The sequence below is a fragment of the Ovis aries genome, chromosome 2, assembly GCF_016772045.2.
Source record: "Ovis aries strain OAR_USU_Benz2616 breed Rambouillet chromosome 2, ARS-UI_Ramb_v3.0, whole genome shotgun sequence".
NCBI classification, from domain to species: domain Eukaryota; kingdom Metazoa; phylum Chordata; class Mammalia; order Artiodactyla; family Bovidae; genus Ovis; species Ovis aries.
Genome location: NC_056055.1, coordinates 28,489,365 through 28,507,669, shown reverse-complemented (window position 1 = coordinate 28,507,669; position 18,305 = coordinate 28,489,365). Strand labels below are relative to the sequence as shown.

At 53.0% G+C, this 18,305-nt stretch overlaps 1 protein-coding gene across 11 annotated transcripts in view; it reads left to right on the top strand.

Moving 5' to 3' along the window:
- The window catches only part of FGD3 (FYVE, RhoGEF and PH domain containing 3), a 42,479-nt gene extending 27,098 nt beyond the window's left edge, over positions 1–15,381 (top strand). For 6 of the 11 annotated variants that reach the window (XM_042243006.1, XM_042243003.2, XM_042243002.2 and 3 more), the window contains 9 exons: positions 537–616; positions 1,834–1,864; positions 2,788–2,895; positions 4,271–4,333; positions 11,149–11,268; positions 11,702–11,824; positions 12,139–12,279; positions 14,031–14,177; positions 14,449–15,381. In XM_042243006.1, coding sequence (XP_042098940.1) covers positions 537–616; positions 1,834–1,864; positions 2,788–2,895; positions 4,271–4,333; positions 11,149–11,268; positions 11,702–11,824; positions 12,139–12,279; positions 14,031–14,177; positions 14,449–14,694 — 1,059 coding nt within the window. In that variant the 3' untranslated portion in view covers positions 14,695–15,381. The other 5 variants (XM_060409039.1, XM_042243001.2, XM_027964205.3 and 2 more) reach the window with 4 other exon arrangements.
- The last annotated feature ends 2,924 nt before the right edge of the window (positions 15,382–18,305 follow it).

The window sequence follows — 18,305 nt, the reverse complement described above, 5'->3', positions numbered from 1 at the left end:
ACTTTTCTTCCAAGGAGTAAGCGTCTTTTAATTTCATGGCTGCAGTCACCATCTGTAGTGATTTTGGAGCCCCCAAAAATAAAGTCTGACACTGTTTCCACTGTTTCTCCATCTATTTCCTATGGGGCCTCAGAAACCCCTGCAGAGAAGTGGGGATCCTCCTGGCTCTTCTAAGATTTTCATCCTGTGTGTCAGGAGTGTCTGGGGGTACCCTGTGGGGAAAGGCACTGGCATTGACTTCCTGGGAAACCCCAAGAACAGACACATTTGGCCGGCACAGTTCTAAGAACAGTGGATGAGTGGTCCTAGCCCTGCCTGGGCAGGTCAGTCGTCCATCCACCCCCATGGACTGACTCATACAGTCTCCAGCAGCAACCATGACCCTAAGCTGGACACCTTCCCTGCAGACCCTCTGGGTCCCCTCTGCCCCCTTCTCAGGGAAAACCCTCCAAGTCTGAGTGACAGTGTGAGCCCACAGTCCAGGACCTGCTAAGTGACACACTGTTTTTGTTTTGTCCTTGGTTGTATGCCTTTAGGTGCAGGATATCGTCAAGTCAAGTGCAGCCCACACATTCATCATAACTGGAAAGAAAAGATCCCTGGAGCTACAAACTCGGTAGGGTCAGCTGCCTCGGTATCTGCTGCTGTGTGAATGTGTTTGACCTGAAATTTTAGCAGATGGCTTCCCTTTCTAAAGTGGATAACCTTTTGATGTGTTTTTATTTATTCATTTAACTGGCTTATTTGTGGTTTAAAATGTTAACAGTACTAAGGGGAAGTCAGTGAAAATTAGGCCTCTACCCACCTCCTGTATCCCACCCCCAGCAGACATTTTTAACCATCTCTAAAGTATCCTTCTGGAATTTTTGTCCCCATACATACATACATGTATCTTTTTTTTTTTTTTAATCACAGATGACCATTTTCTGTCTAGTTTGTTCTGCATCTTGCTTTTTTCACTTAATTTATCAGAAATCATCCCATATATGATGATCATTTTCTAAAGTAGGATAATATTCCAGTATGGTCATTGGCTGGTTCCCACTGATGGGCATCTAGGCTCCTCTGGGGTCTTGTTGTTGCAAATGGTGCTGCAAGCAGTGTCCATGAACCAAGCTTTGTACAGATGTGTTGTTATGTACATCTGACAGATTCTTGAAGTGGAATTGCTGGCCAAAGGGTAGCACACCCACTTTAAATTTTGGTGGCTATTATCACACTACCTTGTAAGATGGTGCCAGGCTCTCTCTGACTTGCAGCAGTACATGGGAGAGCCCATCTATGACCCACTGTGGCCCAGGGAGGTGTTGATTTATATCCACTGCAGAGGGCTCTGCATACCAAGCTTAACCACATATAGTCACACCTGACTTCGTCTGGGCACACCTGAACCGTCCTGAACCCACATGGCCGTACCTAACTCCACTTGGCCACACTCAACCTGACTGCACTTGGTGATACTGGCCGCATTGTCCCATAGCCACTCTTCCAAGCCTTGAATTGTACTTCCAGGCAGTGAGCAGCTCAGGCATTTGCTGCAGAGCTGAGAGGAGTCGATGGTTTATAGTCAGTATCTAAGACAAAATTAGGACTTCCCTGGTGGCTCAGATGGTAAAGCGTCTGCCTACAATGTGGGAGACCTGGGTTCGATCCCTGGGTCAGGAAGCTCCCCTGGAGGAGGAAATGGCAACCCACTCCAGTGCTCTTGCCTGGAAAATCCCATGGATGGAGGAGCCTGGTAGGCTACAGCCCATGGGGTTGCAAAGAGTTTGACAAGACTGAGTCTTTCACTTTCAAGACAAAATTAATAAAATACTGTTTTGGCTTTTTTAGGACGGAAGAGGAGAAGAAAGAATGGATTCAGGTAAAGCTCCTAAAGTTTTAAAGTCACCAAATGACCAAATTCTTGAGCAGCATAGTCATTTCATTCTGGAGCAAGGGATGGGATGGCCCTGTGGCCCTTCAGGTGTTGCCCATCCATCTATCCACCTTGAAGTGATGGACTGACCAAGCTTCTAAGTACCTTCAGACTCCACAAAACTTTGAATCCATTCTCTTATCTGGGGCTCCTCCTCAGTAAACAAACGTAAAGGCCTGGAAGTAGGAATGCAGGGAGGTACCTTCACCCTGGGGAGAATCTCTACTGGCTGGCAGTTTGAAGGTGGGTCTGTGCCACCTTTCTCTCCATGGCTGGCAGGAGTGATGCATTGTGTGGAAAGAGCAGTTTGACTTCCAGGATGGAGTCTGCACTTCCAGTGACAGGCCAGGCAGCATCATGGGGCAGCCAGAGCAGGCTCAGCTCAGAGCTGGCCATGGAGGGGACACCGGTCAGGAGGGCCAAGGCAGTGTGAAGACCAAGGCAGTGAGCAGGGTGGGCAGACCACCACCAGGCCAAATGCTAACCATTAGTGAAGTGTGGCTCACAAAATTCATAGAAGAGAAATCTGAGTGAGAAGAGAAAAAGGAAATTCAAACAAATACTAGATGGTAATGCAGTTGCAGGAAATGGGAACACAGCCTCAAATCCATACAAAATGTTCCCAGAGAGTGTCTGCTTTTGGCTTGGAGCACTGCATGTGGGGTGGCATTGGGATCCATGGGAACTGGAGTCACTGGTTACCTCCCTGAGCCTTGTTTCCTCACCTTATGGCGGGGGGGTGGGGGTGGGGGGGTAATTGCTGAAATGTGAGGCTGTTGGTCAGGGGAAAAGGCAATGGCCATAGTTCCCTGTCCTGACCTTCCTGGAATGCTCTCTGAAGGCCCTTGTTCTTTGTGGTTTTGTTTCAGGTCATTCAAGCCACCATTGAGAAGCACAAGCAGAACAGCCAGACTTTCAAGGCCTTCAGTGGCTCCTTCAGCCAGGATGAGAATTCCCCCCTCACTCCAGAATCCCCTGTGAGAGCTAGCACCAGTTGGGTGACCTAGACCCTTTCCACAAGGACTGGTATCTGGGAGGGAAGCTGGTCCCCACACTCTCCTCGTGCTCACCTTTACTGAGCATCCATGTGAGGATCCCTGCTCCCCGCAGGTGTGGTCAGCACTCAGAATGGAGGGAGGGAAAGACAGGGATGGATGAAGCTGCTACATGATCCGCTGTCCTCTCATGTGCACTAGGGGCTGTGATCGTATCAGCAGGGGTGGCTTCCTCCCAATGGGGAGTCATCCCCAGGCCTGGGGGGAGCAGGGAAGCAGGATCCCCACCCACGGCCAGATAGGTGGCCCTAGGCCTTGGCCATCCCCTCTGTGTTCAGTTCAGTTCAGTTCAGTTCAGTCACTCAGTCGTGTCCGACTCTTTGCGACCCCATGAATTGCAGCACGCCAGGCCTCCCTGTCCATCACCAACTCCCGGAGTTCAGTCAAACTCATGTCCATCGAGTCTGTGATGCCATCCAGCCATCTCATCCTCTGTCATCCCCTTCTCCTCCTGTCCCCAATCCCTCCCAGCATCAGAGTCTTTTCCAATGAGTCAACTCTTTGCATGAGGTGGCCAAAGTATTAGAGTTTCAGCTCTAGCATCAGTCCTTCCAATGAACACCTAGGACTGATCTCCTTCAGAATGGACTGGTTGGATCTCCTTGCAGTCCAAGGGACTCTCTGTGTGGGCACAACCAAACATGACTTCATGGTGAGGGTCCTCAGAGACATCCCTGATGCCCAGCCCAGACTGGCTCAACAGCTCTGAGTCCCAGACACCAGGCCTGGTTGGTCCTCCCTGTGGCCCACAGGCCACCTCATTATCCACTTTAATATTTGCATCAAATCTCCATTTTGTCTGCTTTTTGGACTATTTTGGAAGAAAACTTTGTGTCATACCCAGGCAAGAAAAGCGCTGTCTCCTAGCTTGAAGAGAGGTGACCTGAAAACAGGATCCCCTTGCCCCACCCCATACCTGCTATTAAAGTCGATGCAGAGGCAGAGCCCGACCACAGGGCACTGAGCTCTCCATGGATGCCGAGGGAGGAGCTAGAACCCAGGGCCCCTCACGTGGTGTGATGCAGCCAGCCAGGCCCAATGGGCCTTGAGAAGCTTCATACCTGCCCACCTTCCCCCACCCCCAGCTGGGAGATGATAACTCTCCTGGGACGCCTTCAGTCCTCAGCCAGGCCAGGGAGGGGCTGATTGTCAAAATCACAGCAAATGCTAGGCCCCAACAGTCTTTCTCCTGACGCTGTGATCAGATGGAAGAATTGGTGGTGTTCCAATATTACACTGGATGTCAGCATGTGGCCATGGGACCTCTGCTCACGCCAGCTGTCTCTGTCCCTTCCAGATGATGAGCCCCAGCTCCGAGGTGCCCGCAGTGCCAGCCAACAGTGGAGGGGGAGCTTCAGGGGTGAGTGACCCCCTCAGCTGTTGGCATGGGTGGGAGGTGGAAGTTGGGGTCAGATCAGGGTGACCTGAGGGTGAGTCCTTAGGAGTAAGCCTTCCCCCTACTCCATGAGGCCTGGGTCCTTACAGTGATGGCCTCTGGGGCCTGTCGGGAGAGGGCTGGGGTAAGCCTGCTGGGACCCAAATGTCCATTTTTTGGGGTGGGTGGAGGTTACACAGCTAAGATCTTCTGAAGACTTGTGCTCTTTACCGTGAATAGAATAGCCCCGGATGAATGTGCATCAAGGTGGTGCCTGGCCCTCGGGATGCTCAATCAGCGTGGGCAAAGATGCTATGTCCAGGGACAGCCTGTGTCCTTGTCCCCACTCTGACAGGGCCAGGCCATGGGACTATGCCTGAGTCCCGCCCACTCTGTTGGTTGGGAGATTAAGCAGGAGGGCAAATGTGTGTGCCTCGCATGCGGTGAGTATGCAGTACAGGGGAGCGTCATTATTAACCACTGGGCCTAATTGTCATGAAGTCTGATGACAGTTATAACCCTAGACTACCAGGGAGGTCTGTACCCCACATCCTGAGAGGGGATTCTCCTGGGCACCCTCTCTTTGCCCTTGTGTGTGCATGCTCAGTTGTGTCTGACTCTTTGTGACCCTATGGACTGTAGCCCACCAGGCTCCTCTGTCCATAGGATTTTCCAGGCAAGGATACCAGAGTGGGTGGCCCGTTCCTTCTCCAGGGGATCTTCCCAACCCAAGGATTGAACCAGAATCTCCAGGCAGATTCTTTACCACTAGCCCCACCTGGCCCTATTCCTCAGTTTTCCAGGCTCAAAAGAATGAGTGGGGGCCTGAGGCCCAGCCTGACACCTAACAGGGTATTTGCTCCTAGAAAGGAACATCTCCTGTGGGTGGGTCAGTACTGTCCCCACCTTCTCTCCCCCATGCCTGCCTCTCCTTCCCTCCCCCACTTCTCTTTCTCACACCCTTATCGGGACCATTCCCTTGGGGGCAGGTGCACCCCAGTCGGACAGCAAAGTCTGCCTAAATGTAGCACCAGCTTCTAGAGCTCCTCTTTCCTGGCTACAAGGGCCACCCTGCTGGTCATTACCGCCATCCTGGGTTGGCGGTTGTGAAGAACAGCTCATTTTAGGAAGTGGAAATGGGCTTGACAGGTGAGGAGACCTAGCCTTCGACTCTGCACTTCGTGGTGTGACTGGACTTGCCTGGGACAGCAGCAGAGGGAGGGACAGCTGCCTAGCTTGTCATAGGGAGTAAGTGTTCCTGTCCTGACTTAGATTTTCAGTAAGAAAACTAATCTCCTCCTCCCACAACATCCATGCATTGATAGCACTGAGCCCCTGCTGAGGCCCCAGAACAGAAGGGGTGACCCCCGGCTCTGTTACAAGAGCAGAGGCTTTGCCAGGTCACACATGACCCCTGACCTGACATGTCTTGGATTGCAGGCACTGGGAAAACCTTGAGAAGTTCTTGGGCTCTGAGGGAAATATATAGTTTTTCTAGAGCAGGATGGGGTTCAGGGACCAATTGAGAGGAAGGGAACCCCCTTATTTGAGTGATATTTCTGCCACACAGTATGCTGTGGGGGTCAAAGGCAGCCTGTGCTAATTTGTTTGAACTCAAAATCAGGAAATCTAAAAGCCGCATAGTCAGTAGGGGAGAGATGGTCTTATCACAGCCCTTCAAACTCCCTGAGGGGCTTCCTGCATCGTGACCCTGTCTCACCTTGCCTTCTTTCCAGCCCACCCTCCCCGACCATGCTCTGGTCCCCCTCACTTAGCCATGTCCCAGGGCCTGTGTACCTGCTGCCCGCTCTGTACAGAATGCCTCAATTATGTCCGCTCTACCCCAAGATCTCATCTGTGAGGCCTTCACAACTGACCCCAGGATTACTGACAAGTGTTTCCCTCATGAAGCAGCCCATTATCAGCTTTATGAATCACAAAACTATACATGTAAGGCTTGCACTGTGCTACGGGGCTCCTTTCAGTAACGTCTAGGAATGTCATGAAAAGCAGTCCGCACATTCAGGCTTCCTCTGTGTAACTGACCAGAGAGAACTGATAGATGGGGCCTCTGTAGTTTTCCAGTTGGCCCCTGGGTCCCTTGGCCAGGGGTCTCTGACAGCCTCTGTGTGGCCCTTTGCATAAAACGCTGCCTCTCCCTGCCTCCACAGGGGAGCTGAGCTGGACCCCATGCAGGGCCCTCTGGCATCTAACCCTCGGCCTGGGGTGGGCTACAGGGCATCAGGAGCCATGAGCAACCCCCATTCTTTGTTGGGCGAGTCCATAGCAGGCCTCAGCCCTGGGATGCAAGGAGGCGTGGAATGGCTGCAGGCCGCATGGTCAGGGAGGGGCACTGAGGAGGATCCAGTGCCAAGGCAGGGAGAGAGAAGCAGGAGGTGTGGCTGGCACACAGGACAGGCAGTGCCCACCGGAGAATCTTCTAGCTGGAAGGACCTGAAGGCCACATGTTTAATGTTTTAACCTGTGAGTGGGTCCTGACACCTGGGGGCTCAGCCTTCTCAGGGCTCTGCAGCATCTCTGATTCGCAGACGCTTGAGATCACAGTTCAAGTTCAGGCCTCCTTGTCCCAGTCCGTTTACCCACCCCAAGCCAGGCCGGGGCCCTACAATAGACAGACATCTGTTAGCAACAGACTCGTAGCTCTGGCCCCGGCACAGGTGGCCTGGCCGTGGTTTTTCTCATTTGTGTCTCCGGAGAGCACAGATTTTAGTGGACCCAAGACAACTCAGTGAAGCTCCTGTTATATAAGGCGAGTCTAAGACATACTCAGTGGATATTTGCAGAAAGCACCCAAAAATGGGTTTTAATTCTGACACTAGAAAGAGCGATCTTTGCTACAACATGCCAGATGTCAGCTTTTGGAGAGGAAATGTAACTTCACTCTTGGTTTGCTGGTTTGATTTCCTGGTGTTGTCCTCAGACACAGTTTCTACAAGCCATCTTTCCTAAGAGAAGCTAAACCAGGAAGTTTTGCAAGGGGGCCTTGCAGAAACCCAAGACTTCCTTGTTCTGTAAAAGTTACATCTCTCTTCTCAGAAGCACAGAAATGTCAGAGTCCCCGACCTACCGTGACCACACATGGACCCCTCCACGATGCCGAGGAAGGCCCCACCCCTGCCACCCTCTCCTCAGCATGCACAGATTTAGTGCAACCCACCCTCCAGGGCCCTGGGACAGAGCTGCCCATGAGAGGAAGAGGGCCTGGGCCTCACTGGGCAGGGCCTAAGACGTAGGCCTATGTCCACACCCTTCAGGACAGATGGTAACTGTGTGGCTCTGTCTTCCAGTACTGGTTGTCAGGACCACTTTTTGGGACCCACTTCTTAACCTGAATTTTCCTCCTGCTTCCCTGCTTTATAATTGAATCTGCTGAAGAGAAAATGCTTAGTGAAACAGGCCCTGGCACATACCTCCTCCCAGGCCCACGCTTGCTTATTTGGAGTGCTGCGGGTGGAGTCACTTGGCTGTTACTGGAGAAAGCCACAGTTCCACATCTCCCCGGTTAGACTTGGCCCAGCCTTTCCAATGTCTCCACACCCAGAGAGAAAATCTAAGCCTCTCCCTTTTGTTGGCCTATTCTGTATCCTCATCCAAACAGGAAGTATGGTTGGCCAAGAAGACCTGTCCCCAACAACACAGGTGGGCTCACCCCAGCCACCTGGTCACCAACTTTCGGTGTTGGGAACTGCATGGGGTAGTGTATCAGTGGTGGGCCACAGTGGTTTATAGTCCTCAGCATGGAGGGAGCTGGTACCTAGCCTGAACCGTGTCTGAACACTGAGCTGCTGCCTGACAAAGGAAGCCAGGAGGGTTGCTCAGCCGAGCCCCAGCCCCAAGATGCCCTGCTCTGGGAACTGCCCTCTGTCCCTTTGGCCAGGACAGGGTCCCTGCTGTCCTGGTGACCTTCACAGGCTGAGCTCATGGCCACACACCTCTGGCCCACTACAGCGTCTCCTCCATCTTGTGGGCCAGCCCTGCCCCTCCAGCCCCCTGCCTACCCCCTGGCCCTCAGGGATACCCTGGAAGCCCCTTTGGTCCTCTGGTGTTCTCTGCGATTGTGCAGTGCTGTTTTCAGGGTCTGAAGAGCCGAGGTTCTATGGCACACGTCAGGGCTTGAAGGCAAGCTGGTGAATCCAGCCACCCTACCTCTGACCACTCCCATCCCAAGTGCCCTTGGTGTCCTCACCTGGAAAATGGGAATGACAGGGTCGCCATGAAGATTGGTGGAGGGCTGGGGCTGCTGCAGACCCGGGGATGGCCCCTCCCTTCTCTCCTCTTGTCTGAGCCCTAGCAGTTCTGGAGATGGTCTCCAAGGAAAGAACCCCGAGTGGGGCAGACAAATGTGTCTCAGGGCTACAGTGTGGCTGGCAGCCCATGTCGATGGCAGGGTGGCCTTGGGTGAGACGTGTGGATGTAGGGAGCATCAGTGTTGCTTGTTGGGTCTGTGCTACCCGTTCTACACCCACAGAGCTCTGAGGTCCTGAGCTGCATGGAATAAACTGAGAGGGGGACATCTTAAACCCAGTGTCCATGGGGCCAGGGGTCATGAGATGGAGGAGAAGCGGGGAGGTCTTGGGTGGAATAAGTGTTCCTGTCATGCTCAGAGGCACCAGCTGTCTCAGGGCTCCTAGTACCAGGTGGCCGGAGCTGGCCTCACGGTGGTGGGGCCCACAGTGGGGACTATGAGCAGAGGCAGCAGAGCTGGGGAGCATAGGCCGGTGCTCAGGCTGCTTAACAAAGCACCGCAGACACTTATTCGCTCACAGTTCTGAAGGCTGCAAATCCAGGACCAAGGTGTTGGCAGGGCTGGTTTCTCCTGAGGCCTGTCGCCTTAAAGAAAAGCATACAACTTAAGAGTTGAATTTAAGTTTTATTCAGGGTCTTACTGAAGACTGTAGCCCAGCAGACAACTCTGAGAAACTGATTCTAAGAGGAGGGGGAGGAGCCAGGATATGAATGGATATTTTTTTGGCTAGGACATACATGTAGTCAGACATCCATCCTAGTAAAAGATGACTGCTAATCATAAAGAACACATATCTCAAGTTACACTTTTGGTGTTTTTCTGTGCATGGGAAGATACAAGAATCTGGGGTCTTTGAAATTCTTTCTGAGACGTGCATCTATCTTGGGGCCTGTTTATCCAGCACACAGAATGTCTCCTCTTGTATTTTCATTCTGGCCGCACTGTCATGACTGCAGTGGTTGTGTCTAAACCTTATATAACTGGATAATGAGTGACTGTCTTTGTTCTTTTCTTGTTTACAGGCATCTCTCTTTGGCATATAGATAGCCATCTTTCCCCTGTGTCTTCACATAGTCTTGCCTCTGAGCGTGTCCATGTCCTAATCTCCTCTTCTTATAAGGACACCAGTTATGTTGGATTAAGGCCTACCCAAGTGACCTCATTTTACTTTAATCACCTTTTTCAAGGCCCTCTCTCCAACTACAGTCACATTCCAAGGTGCTGGGGATTATGACTTCTGGGGGACACAATTCAGCAAAAGCCCCTCCTTTCTGTCTCCTCACCCCTGACCAGTGCATCTCTTTCTCCTTAAGTTTGCAGAGTTTATATTAAATCTATTTCTAGCTTATTTTGTTCAGATTTTTATTATAGAAGTTTTGGACACACCGAAGTAGAAATAACGGGCAGCGAGCCCCGCCTCAGCCGTCTGGAGCAACTTCAGCTCTGTGCTTTGTCACTTACTCCACTCTACGGATGAGGAAGCCAGGCTTGGGGAGGAAAAGTGACTCATGCAGGGTCCCACGGCTGAGGAGGGGCGGGGCAGGGCTCTGGGAGTTTCGCCTAACTTGCACTCCTGCTAACCAGCTGGGGAAACCTAATCAGACAACCCTTCTGAGCCCCCATCCCAGCCTCACTGCATGGTCAGTGCCCCTCCCTCCCTCACTCCTGCCTGCCTCCCACTTGCCTCCCAAGCCATTGCATCAGATGGGGCTGGGGTCCTAGACACAACTGATGTCACTATGGCCAGGGGCTAGGTGGCCAGAGCAGACCACCCCAGCTCTCAAACTTCTGTTCATAGTGCAGAGGGGACACAGTCCTCGATGGGAATGTGAGGTGGGGGGTGGGGGTGTTGGGGGTGCTGGTCAGTGAGTGCCTGATTTGCTTTCTATATGGTTTTTGGTTTTCTTCTTCTTTCACAAGCTGTTCTGGTGAACAATTGAAACAATCCAGATGAGAGAGTCAGATAAGAGTAACTCTACCCCAAACAGCCAATAGGATCATCAGGGTGTGCTTCCTTCCAGTCTGTTTTTCATGCATGTACCCTTTTTGGTATAAACATCATATGCTACTGTGTGTTATTTTGCTATTTGCTTGTTTCCCTTAGCTACAGACCTCAACACCTTTAATCTTCCGATAAGTCACCCTGACATCTACCTCCCAGGCATGATTTATGTACCTGTTCCTTAGTTTTAAACTGCATCAGATTCTTGAAGATTTGTAAATATATGCATACCATAAAAGGTATAAATACTTTTAAGAAAAAAGTAAAGTGATAGAAGAAAATGAAAAATCTCTCTCCCACTGCTGCCTGCCACTCCCAATTCCTCTTGGCTCCAAGGACTTTGATGTGGTTCTTATAAATCTTTTTGAGAAACCTTACACAAAACAGCTTGTTTATACGTTAAACAAAACAAAAGTAAAAGGATTTTATAGTGTGTTCTTGTGACTCGTCTTAAAGGTATTTTAACCTCTCTGAACACACACCACATTATGTTTCATGACTTCCTGTTGTTTCTCTTCTCTTGCTGAAAAGACTCATCAGTGCCCTCCTTTGTGGGAAATTCAGGCAGCACCAGAGGAGACAGAGAGGGGAGTCCAGCCCCATGACCCTACTCCTCCACCCCAGGAGAGCCCTCTCACATGTGTTGGGTGGGTGAGTGCAGGCATCACGCTCTGGGGCCCAGTGAAGGATAAGAGTGTGGAAGCAAGGGCCACCTGGCCAGATGCTGGGTGCAGACACCCGGGTCCTCGGCGTCTGGACTTTGGTGCAGAGCAGCCACCATTTCCCCTGGTGTGGGTTCCGGTTGTTATCTCTGCAGACACAGCAGGGTTACGTCACTGACCTTTGTGGAGGGCCAAGTCATTCCAAGTATAGAGTTCCTGATCCTCTTGGAATTTCACTCTGTGTGATAGCAGGGCAGCTTCTGGGGAGCGAGGCTGAACAGGGGGCCATGGCCAACGTGGCTCCTGCTTAATTCCCTTCTGCACGTCCAGCTTTCTTGCCCCGCATGTGCGTTGCCTGTGTGTCACACAGCTGCCACTCCACACGTGCTGGGAAGCTGACTGCAGCGGTTTGCCTCCAACAGTCTGAGCCCAGGAGAGGGTCCTCTAAGACCAGACGTGACAAGGAGAAGCAGGGCTGTAGCAGCTGTGGTGAGACCTTCAACTCCATCACCAAAAGGAAACACCACTGCAAGCTGTGTGGGGCGGTGAGTCCAGGCGGGCGGAGGCCAACTGTTGGGACCTCCATGTGCTTCATTCCTCCTCCCAATCTTCTTTCCATGCACACAGACCCCCTGGATTCTGGACCCTCTGAGTAAGAAGGCAGGGCCTGGAGGCCCAAAAGGGTCCAGCCTTGGGGCCTCTGCCTGCTGGACAAGGCTCCTGATCCCCCTGGCTCATGGGCAAACCCTTCCCCTCCACATGATGTCACATCTCTCTTGGTCACTGTGGCCCTTCCAGCCTCCTTCTGGACAGTCTTCTGTCCCTGGGTGGTAGGGTCACAGGTGCCCTTGTCTTGTAGGTCATCTGTGCGAAGTGCTCTGAGTTCAAGGCTGAGAATGGCAGGCAGAGCCGTGTCTGCAAAGAGTGTTTCCTGACCCAGCCAGTGGCCCACTTGAGCCTCAGCCTTGAGGAGCCCCTGGAGCCCAAGCAGAGCACAGAGGTAGGTGGGCTTGGTCTGGTGAGCCTTCCAAACACAAGGCCCCAGGAGCCTTGACAGATGGTGCTCCCAGAGCTGTTGGCTTCCCTGGGACCAGGACTGATGAGGCTCAGTTGGATCCATAGGCCACTGCAGGCAGCTAGCAACTGAATGCCAAATATCTCCTGTGTGCTTGCTGAGCTTCATAGGGTCTAGTCATGGTTGAGAGCTTGGGAATCATTTTGCACCCTGGAGTTAGATGGTGCATTAGTCAGCTCAGGCTGAATAACAAATACCACAGGCTGGGCAGCTTAAACAACAGAAACTTATTTCATCATAGTCCTTAAGGCTGGAATTCTGAAATCAAGGGATCAGCAAGCTGGTTTCAATTGCGGTCTCTTTCTTTGGTTTGTTGATGGACTTATTCTCTGTGTCTTCACATGGTGCTCTCTCTATGGGTATCCTAATCTCACCTGTGAGGACACTGGTCATATTGGATTGGAGCCCATACATATAACCTCATTTTAACTTAATTACCTCCTTAGAAGCCTCATCTCCAGTCTCACTGTGTGTGTGTGGCGGGGGGGTGGGGGGTGGGGGACGGTGGGGGGGAGGCGGGGTTGGCACTTAGGGCTTCAACATATGGGTTTAAGGGCAGACAGTTCAGCCCTCAGCAGATGGGAACACATTTCATCTTCACTCACGGTCACCCTCATTGTAGGCCTGGAGACCCTGCTGAAGTGAGATGTTGCTCCCACCTTGACCAAGCCATCAGGGCGGTGGGGACAGTGAGGACACCTACCCCCTTCTCACCTCCTGTTCTCTGGAGATGGCTGCTGCCCTCCAGGCCCTCCTTGAAGGGCACTGTCCCTATTTGATGAAGTAACAGGAAAGTTGGAAAAAAAGAGAATATGGCTTTCCAAAAAAGTACATTTTTCCATTCTCTCCACATAACATAGTCCATGATTCTCAAGGCCAGCTGCACATTGGGGTCTTCTGGGAAGCTATTTATAATGTTCATTTCCCTTCATAAAGGTTCTAGGGAAGGTTATCCAGGTGGATCAGGACTCTGATTGGCGCCCTAGTTAGAGTCTCTGTATGTCTTAGAGGTTAAGTGCATCGGTGTATTAGAACTGAGTGAAGTATTATCTCGACAGAGGAGAGAGGGGCCCCTTGCACAGCTCCCTCGGCCTTCTCATCCATGCATTTTAAACGCTGTGTCTGGGAGACCCGTGTCCCAGGTCCAAGCAGGAACCGGTTTTATCAGGTGTGTCTGAGGGATTTTCTGATGACCTAGGGGTTGTGTCCATGACTGCTCTAAACACATCAGAAGATAGAGAAGGGTGTGTATGATGCATGATGTGTATGTGAATGAATATGTGTGTGTGGTGTGTGAGGTGTGTGTGGGTGTTGTATGGGTGTGTGTGTGTGGTATGTGTGAGGGGTGTGTACCTGTGTGTGTATGTGTGTGTGTGTGTGTGTGTGTACAGATAAATCACCAAAAGCCACCACATTCTGGTTTCCTGCAGTTCCAGTGTTTTCTGCTCTGCCTTTATTTCTGTCTTTGACCTTTCTTGTGGTCTCAGTCCCTAGAGGGTCCAGCCCAACCCCAAGTGGCCTTGCAGTGACCCTGGGCAAAGTCAGGTGGGCCTAGGCCTTTGTCCAGTCTGTCTTCCCCTCCTGCCTCTCTCCCCACAGAGCCTTGGCCCTGATGCTTCCCCAGGAGAGTAGCTCTTACAAGTGAGACTCACTTGACTTGTTCTCTGCGTTCCCAGAAGCCAGTCACTGCGGACCCCCCACCCAGCCTGCTCTGCGGCCCCCTGCAGGTGTCAGATGGCGGCACAGCATGGAGCAATGTGTGGGCTGCCATCTCTGAGTCGGACTCCCTGGAGTTGGTGCTGCACCTCCACGGAGGCAGCCAGGTGTGTGCTCTGTCCACTGGGCCGCGCTGGGGATGGGGGTTCACCCTGCTTCGGCAACCAGAACCTCAGACCCTTGGCCTCAGGCCCGTGCCCATATAGGCCTGCGCCATGCTGCCTGGGACCAACTTCACTTGGATGATGGCTCACGTGACCCTAGGGCCTGTTTCCCCGACTGTCCAGAATCACCCTTCTGCTGCCCACTTGTGGGAGGTGGTATTTAGTGATGCCAGGACTCCAGAAGCTAGGGTGCTGATGCTCCTCTACTTTTCAGCAGGATGGCCAGCTGCTCCATGCCATCCCCCTCTCCGGCTGCAGGGTGAGTGTGCTGGAGCCTGCAGAGAGACTGGATGCCAGGCACGTGTGCCAGCTGCAGCAGGCCCAGCAGTCTTTGTACCTGAGTGCCCCGTCTGCCGAGCTGCAGCAGCAGTGGCTGGAGGCTCTCAGCTCAGCAGCCCATGGGCGTTCATTCCAGGCCAGCCTGGGGGCCCAGCAGCCCCAGGCTCCAGCTGCCCCATGAGCTGAGTCTCTGCCATCTCTCCTAACTGTACAGCCGCCACAGCAGGGCCTATGCTCTTCTGAGAGGTGGTGTCAAGGCCACACATGGGCATGAAGAGAACCTGGACCTCTGAGGGGCCAATGGGCCACACAGCACTTTGCTCTGGAGAGTTCCTCCATGTCAGAGAGGAGAAAAATGAGGCCCAGAGAAGGGCAGCCAACTGCCTATGTCATCCAGCATGTCTCTCAAAGACCTGGGCTTCTGCCTGCAGGCCCCGTCGTGTGGCCCAGAGTAGGGCGTAGTGTGACTGTCAAGTAAAGTCTGTCTGAGTGGGCCATGAGCAGTCACCTGTGCCAGAAGACAGAAGGAGCTCATGGGCGGTGCCCAGGGACACCTGGTGGATGTCTGCAGTCATGCCATCCCTCCCAGTGACTGCCCACCGTCTACATCCATGCGAGCTGAACCAGACCTGGCCCCTGGACTCCACCTCTCTTCTCTTTCCCCTCCCAGCGACTGGGCACAGCATTGTAGTTTTCCACTTCATTTGGAGATGCCCAAGGGGGCGAATGGTACGTTCCTAAATAACCATGCTGCAAAACTACAGGGGGACACACAGGCATTGTGTGGGGCCCCGAGATTTGTGCCTGCCTCCCCTGGTGGGTGGTGGACAGTGCTTATCTGCATAAATAAATAAATGCTGGCAGCCAACAGGTGGATATAGCCTTGGGGCAGGGTCTCCACACAGTGGGCCTGCTGGTGGTTGGATGGAGAATGAGGGTACAGGGGCTCAGCCAGTAATTGGGGCCTGGACCCCCATATAGGCCTTCAGGGTGCAAGTCACACTCCTGTGGGTGCCCCAGGATACAGCGGCATCAGATAGCGAGGCCTCAGGCAAGGTGCCATGCCTGGACAATTGCGGTGTCGCTGCTCATGCTAGTGGGGTGGACAGGACTGTTTGCCCCTATAGCAAGTGGAGCCAGACTTAGCTATGGGATCGTGGAGTGCTGCACACTCACAAAGTCAACAGGAAGGTCTATTTGGTCCAGAGCCTTGGGAGAGAGTTGAGGGACTTAGGGAGTGATGACTGAGGGGTATCCAGTCCCTGGGGACCCCCATCTCTCCAACATCCAAAAGGCACCCTGCAGGGATGTCTATCACTGCCCAGTTGTGGGCAGAGTTGCAGGGCACCTACCTGGAGGCTGAGAGGGCCATTGGGAGAGCCAGAAATGGATGACTGATCGTGGGTGAGGTGGGGGTTGGGCTCCGGTGAGGAGTGGCAGGGCCCAGGTGAGGTGAGTAGAGTCCAGGTGAGATGGTGGGCCATAGGTAAGGTAGACAGGGTCGGTGAGGTACAGGTGAGGTAGGAGAGAGCACAGGTAGAGACACAGGTGAGGCAGGCAGGGCACAGGTGAGCTTATGCATGAGTCAGCGCCATCCCCTGCATGCCCACCCTGTGATGCCTGCATGCTGCAGCAGCTGTATACCTGGGCCTCAGTCCTGTGACAGCCCACCCACCCTGCAGTAGGTGTTCTGATGCTGCTTGATAACAGCAACCTGCCCACTGGGAAAGGGGGGCCAGGCCCTTCCAACTGTGCTCTTATTCAAGGAAACACAGCAAAGTCCTACCCATGGAGCCAAGGCGGGTGTCAGAGGCAGTGAAGGGACCAGCCAGCCCCTCCCCACTGGTCCTGCCCCTTCTCCCTCGGAGCGAGGGGGCCTAGTGGGGCTCCTTCTCAGGGTCAACTCTGTAACACTCCCGTCTTACCTGAATCCCAAGATGTTCCCACTTAACAGCTGAGGAAACTGAGTCACAGAAAGGACTCCTCCAAGAGTCTCACAGCTCCAGACCAAGTGCACAGCCAGAACTGACCCACTGGACATGGTACCACTCTGCCAGTCTGAGGGGTCAAGACTGGGCCCCCTATTCGGGGTCCTCACCCAGGGCTGCCACTGTGGGTTCTGCCCTGGAAGCCTCACTCCTGACCAGGACATGGGGAGGGGTTACAGAGAGAGTGCCTAAGTTGAGGGCAGGGCCACCAAGATCTGGAGGAACCAGTGAGACACAGTGAGGAGAAGGAGCCTGGGGGAGAAAAGGCCTAGTCATGGGGTCTCCACAGGGTCTTTTTTGGTGAAGCTCCAGGAGGCGAGAGCCAAGGGGCAGGCCTGGCGAGTCTTAATAGACCCAGTTGGCTGCAATAGGGATGACCAGGGCAGAGATGGAGACAGGGCCAGGTATCTCAACACAGACCCCCATGATGGGCACACCAGCAGTCATGGTGATATAGGGACACTTCTGCCAACTGTGCCCATGCAGGCATGGACCTATGTGGCCAGAGCTTCCAGCTTTTCAGGAGATGAAAGAAACTTGAATGTTCTTATGAAACATCCCAATAAATGTTAACTATTGTAGAGTTTGAAGTCATGGGGTGGGTGGCCAGTGGATGGCTCCAGGGATCTCTCCGACTAGGGGCATCTGGCCTTCCCTGAGCCCTCTGGATGCCCCAGTAAGGACTGGGAAAAGCAGGCTGCCTGCCTGAGTCTCCACACCATATGTCTGGGTGACTTTGAGACTGGGCTTCTTCCCACGCACACATTGCCAACATCTGTCCACTCTCTTCTTGTCCCAATAACCGAGGGCCTGCCCACACCACACTGCCCACCCACAGAGCGGGGAGGTGGATGCACACTGGCTTATAGCTTCTTCACTGTCCTTCCTTTTCAATCATCTCCTCCTCCCCAAGTCCAGCTCCCAATCCTGCAGGACAGGAGGCCATCCCCCTGTCCTAAAGAATGCCAGTCAGGGCAGGAAAAGGTCTGAGGTACCCAACTGCCACAGGAGTTAAAGGCCTGAGCTAAAAGTCTTCTGTGCCTCCAGGGGCTGCTGCCTGCAGTGTGAGGAACACATGTCCCCACTAAGGCCACGGGGGATGTTGGCTGTGTCCCTCATAGTCATGGGAAGAGGAAGGAGCCACCATACACAAGGGCCTGCTGCAGCCAGGCACCCAGTCCAGCCATTAGCTGAAAAGAATTATAACTCAGGGAGTGTCTTAGTAGTAATGAAACAAAGACCCAGAGAGGGAAATACACTTGCCCAAGGTCACACAGTAAATCAGGGACCCAGCTGGGTCACCCATTCACTCTCTGTCCATTTCTTCATGCAGCAAGCACTGACGGCATGCCTGTGTGCTAGGCACTAGGGCGCCAGCCACTCGGATCTCTGGGACTCAGGGGTTGAATAATGCCCTTTAGCCTCTGACCCTGCCACATTTCCAGCCTCATTTTCTCCTGCCCTCCCTTGCTCCCCTGCTGCTTCATCCTGACCTCAGATTACCAGGCTCCAGTCACTGGGTCTTCAGAACATACTAGTCTCCCTCCCATCTCAGGAAATTTGCACATGCTGTTCCTCTGCCTGGGGGTTCTTCCTTCATGACTTTGCAAGAGTCTGCTCCATGAACCTCAGCAGAGCCCTTGCCCTAATCTCTCTAGTTTTTGTTTGGGTATCTGCCTTCTTGTTTAATCTCTGTCTCCTCATCTAGAGCAGAAGCTCTGAGGGCAGAATGAAGCACCTAGGATAGCACCTGGCAGAGAATCAGTGCTCAGTTAATATCTTCCAACAGCATTAGTGAAAGTTC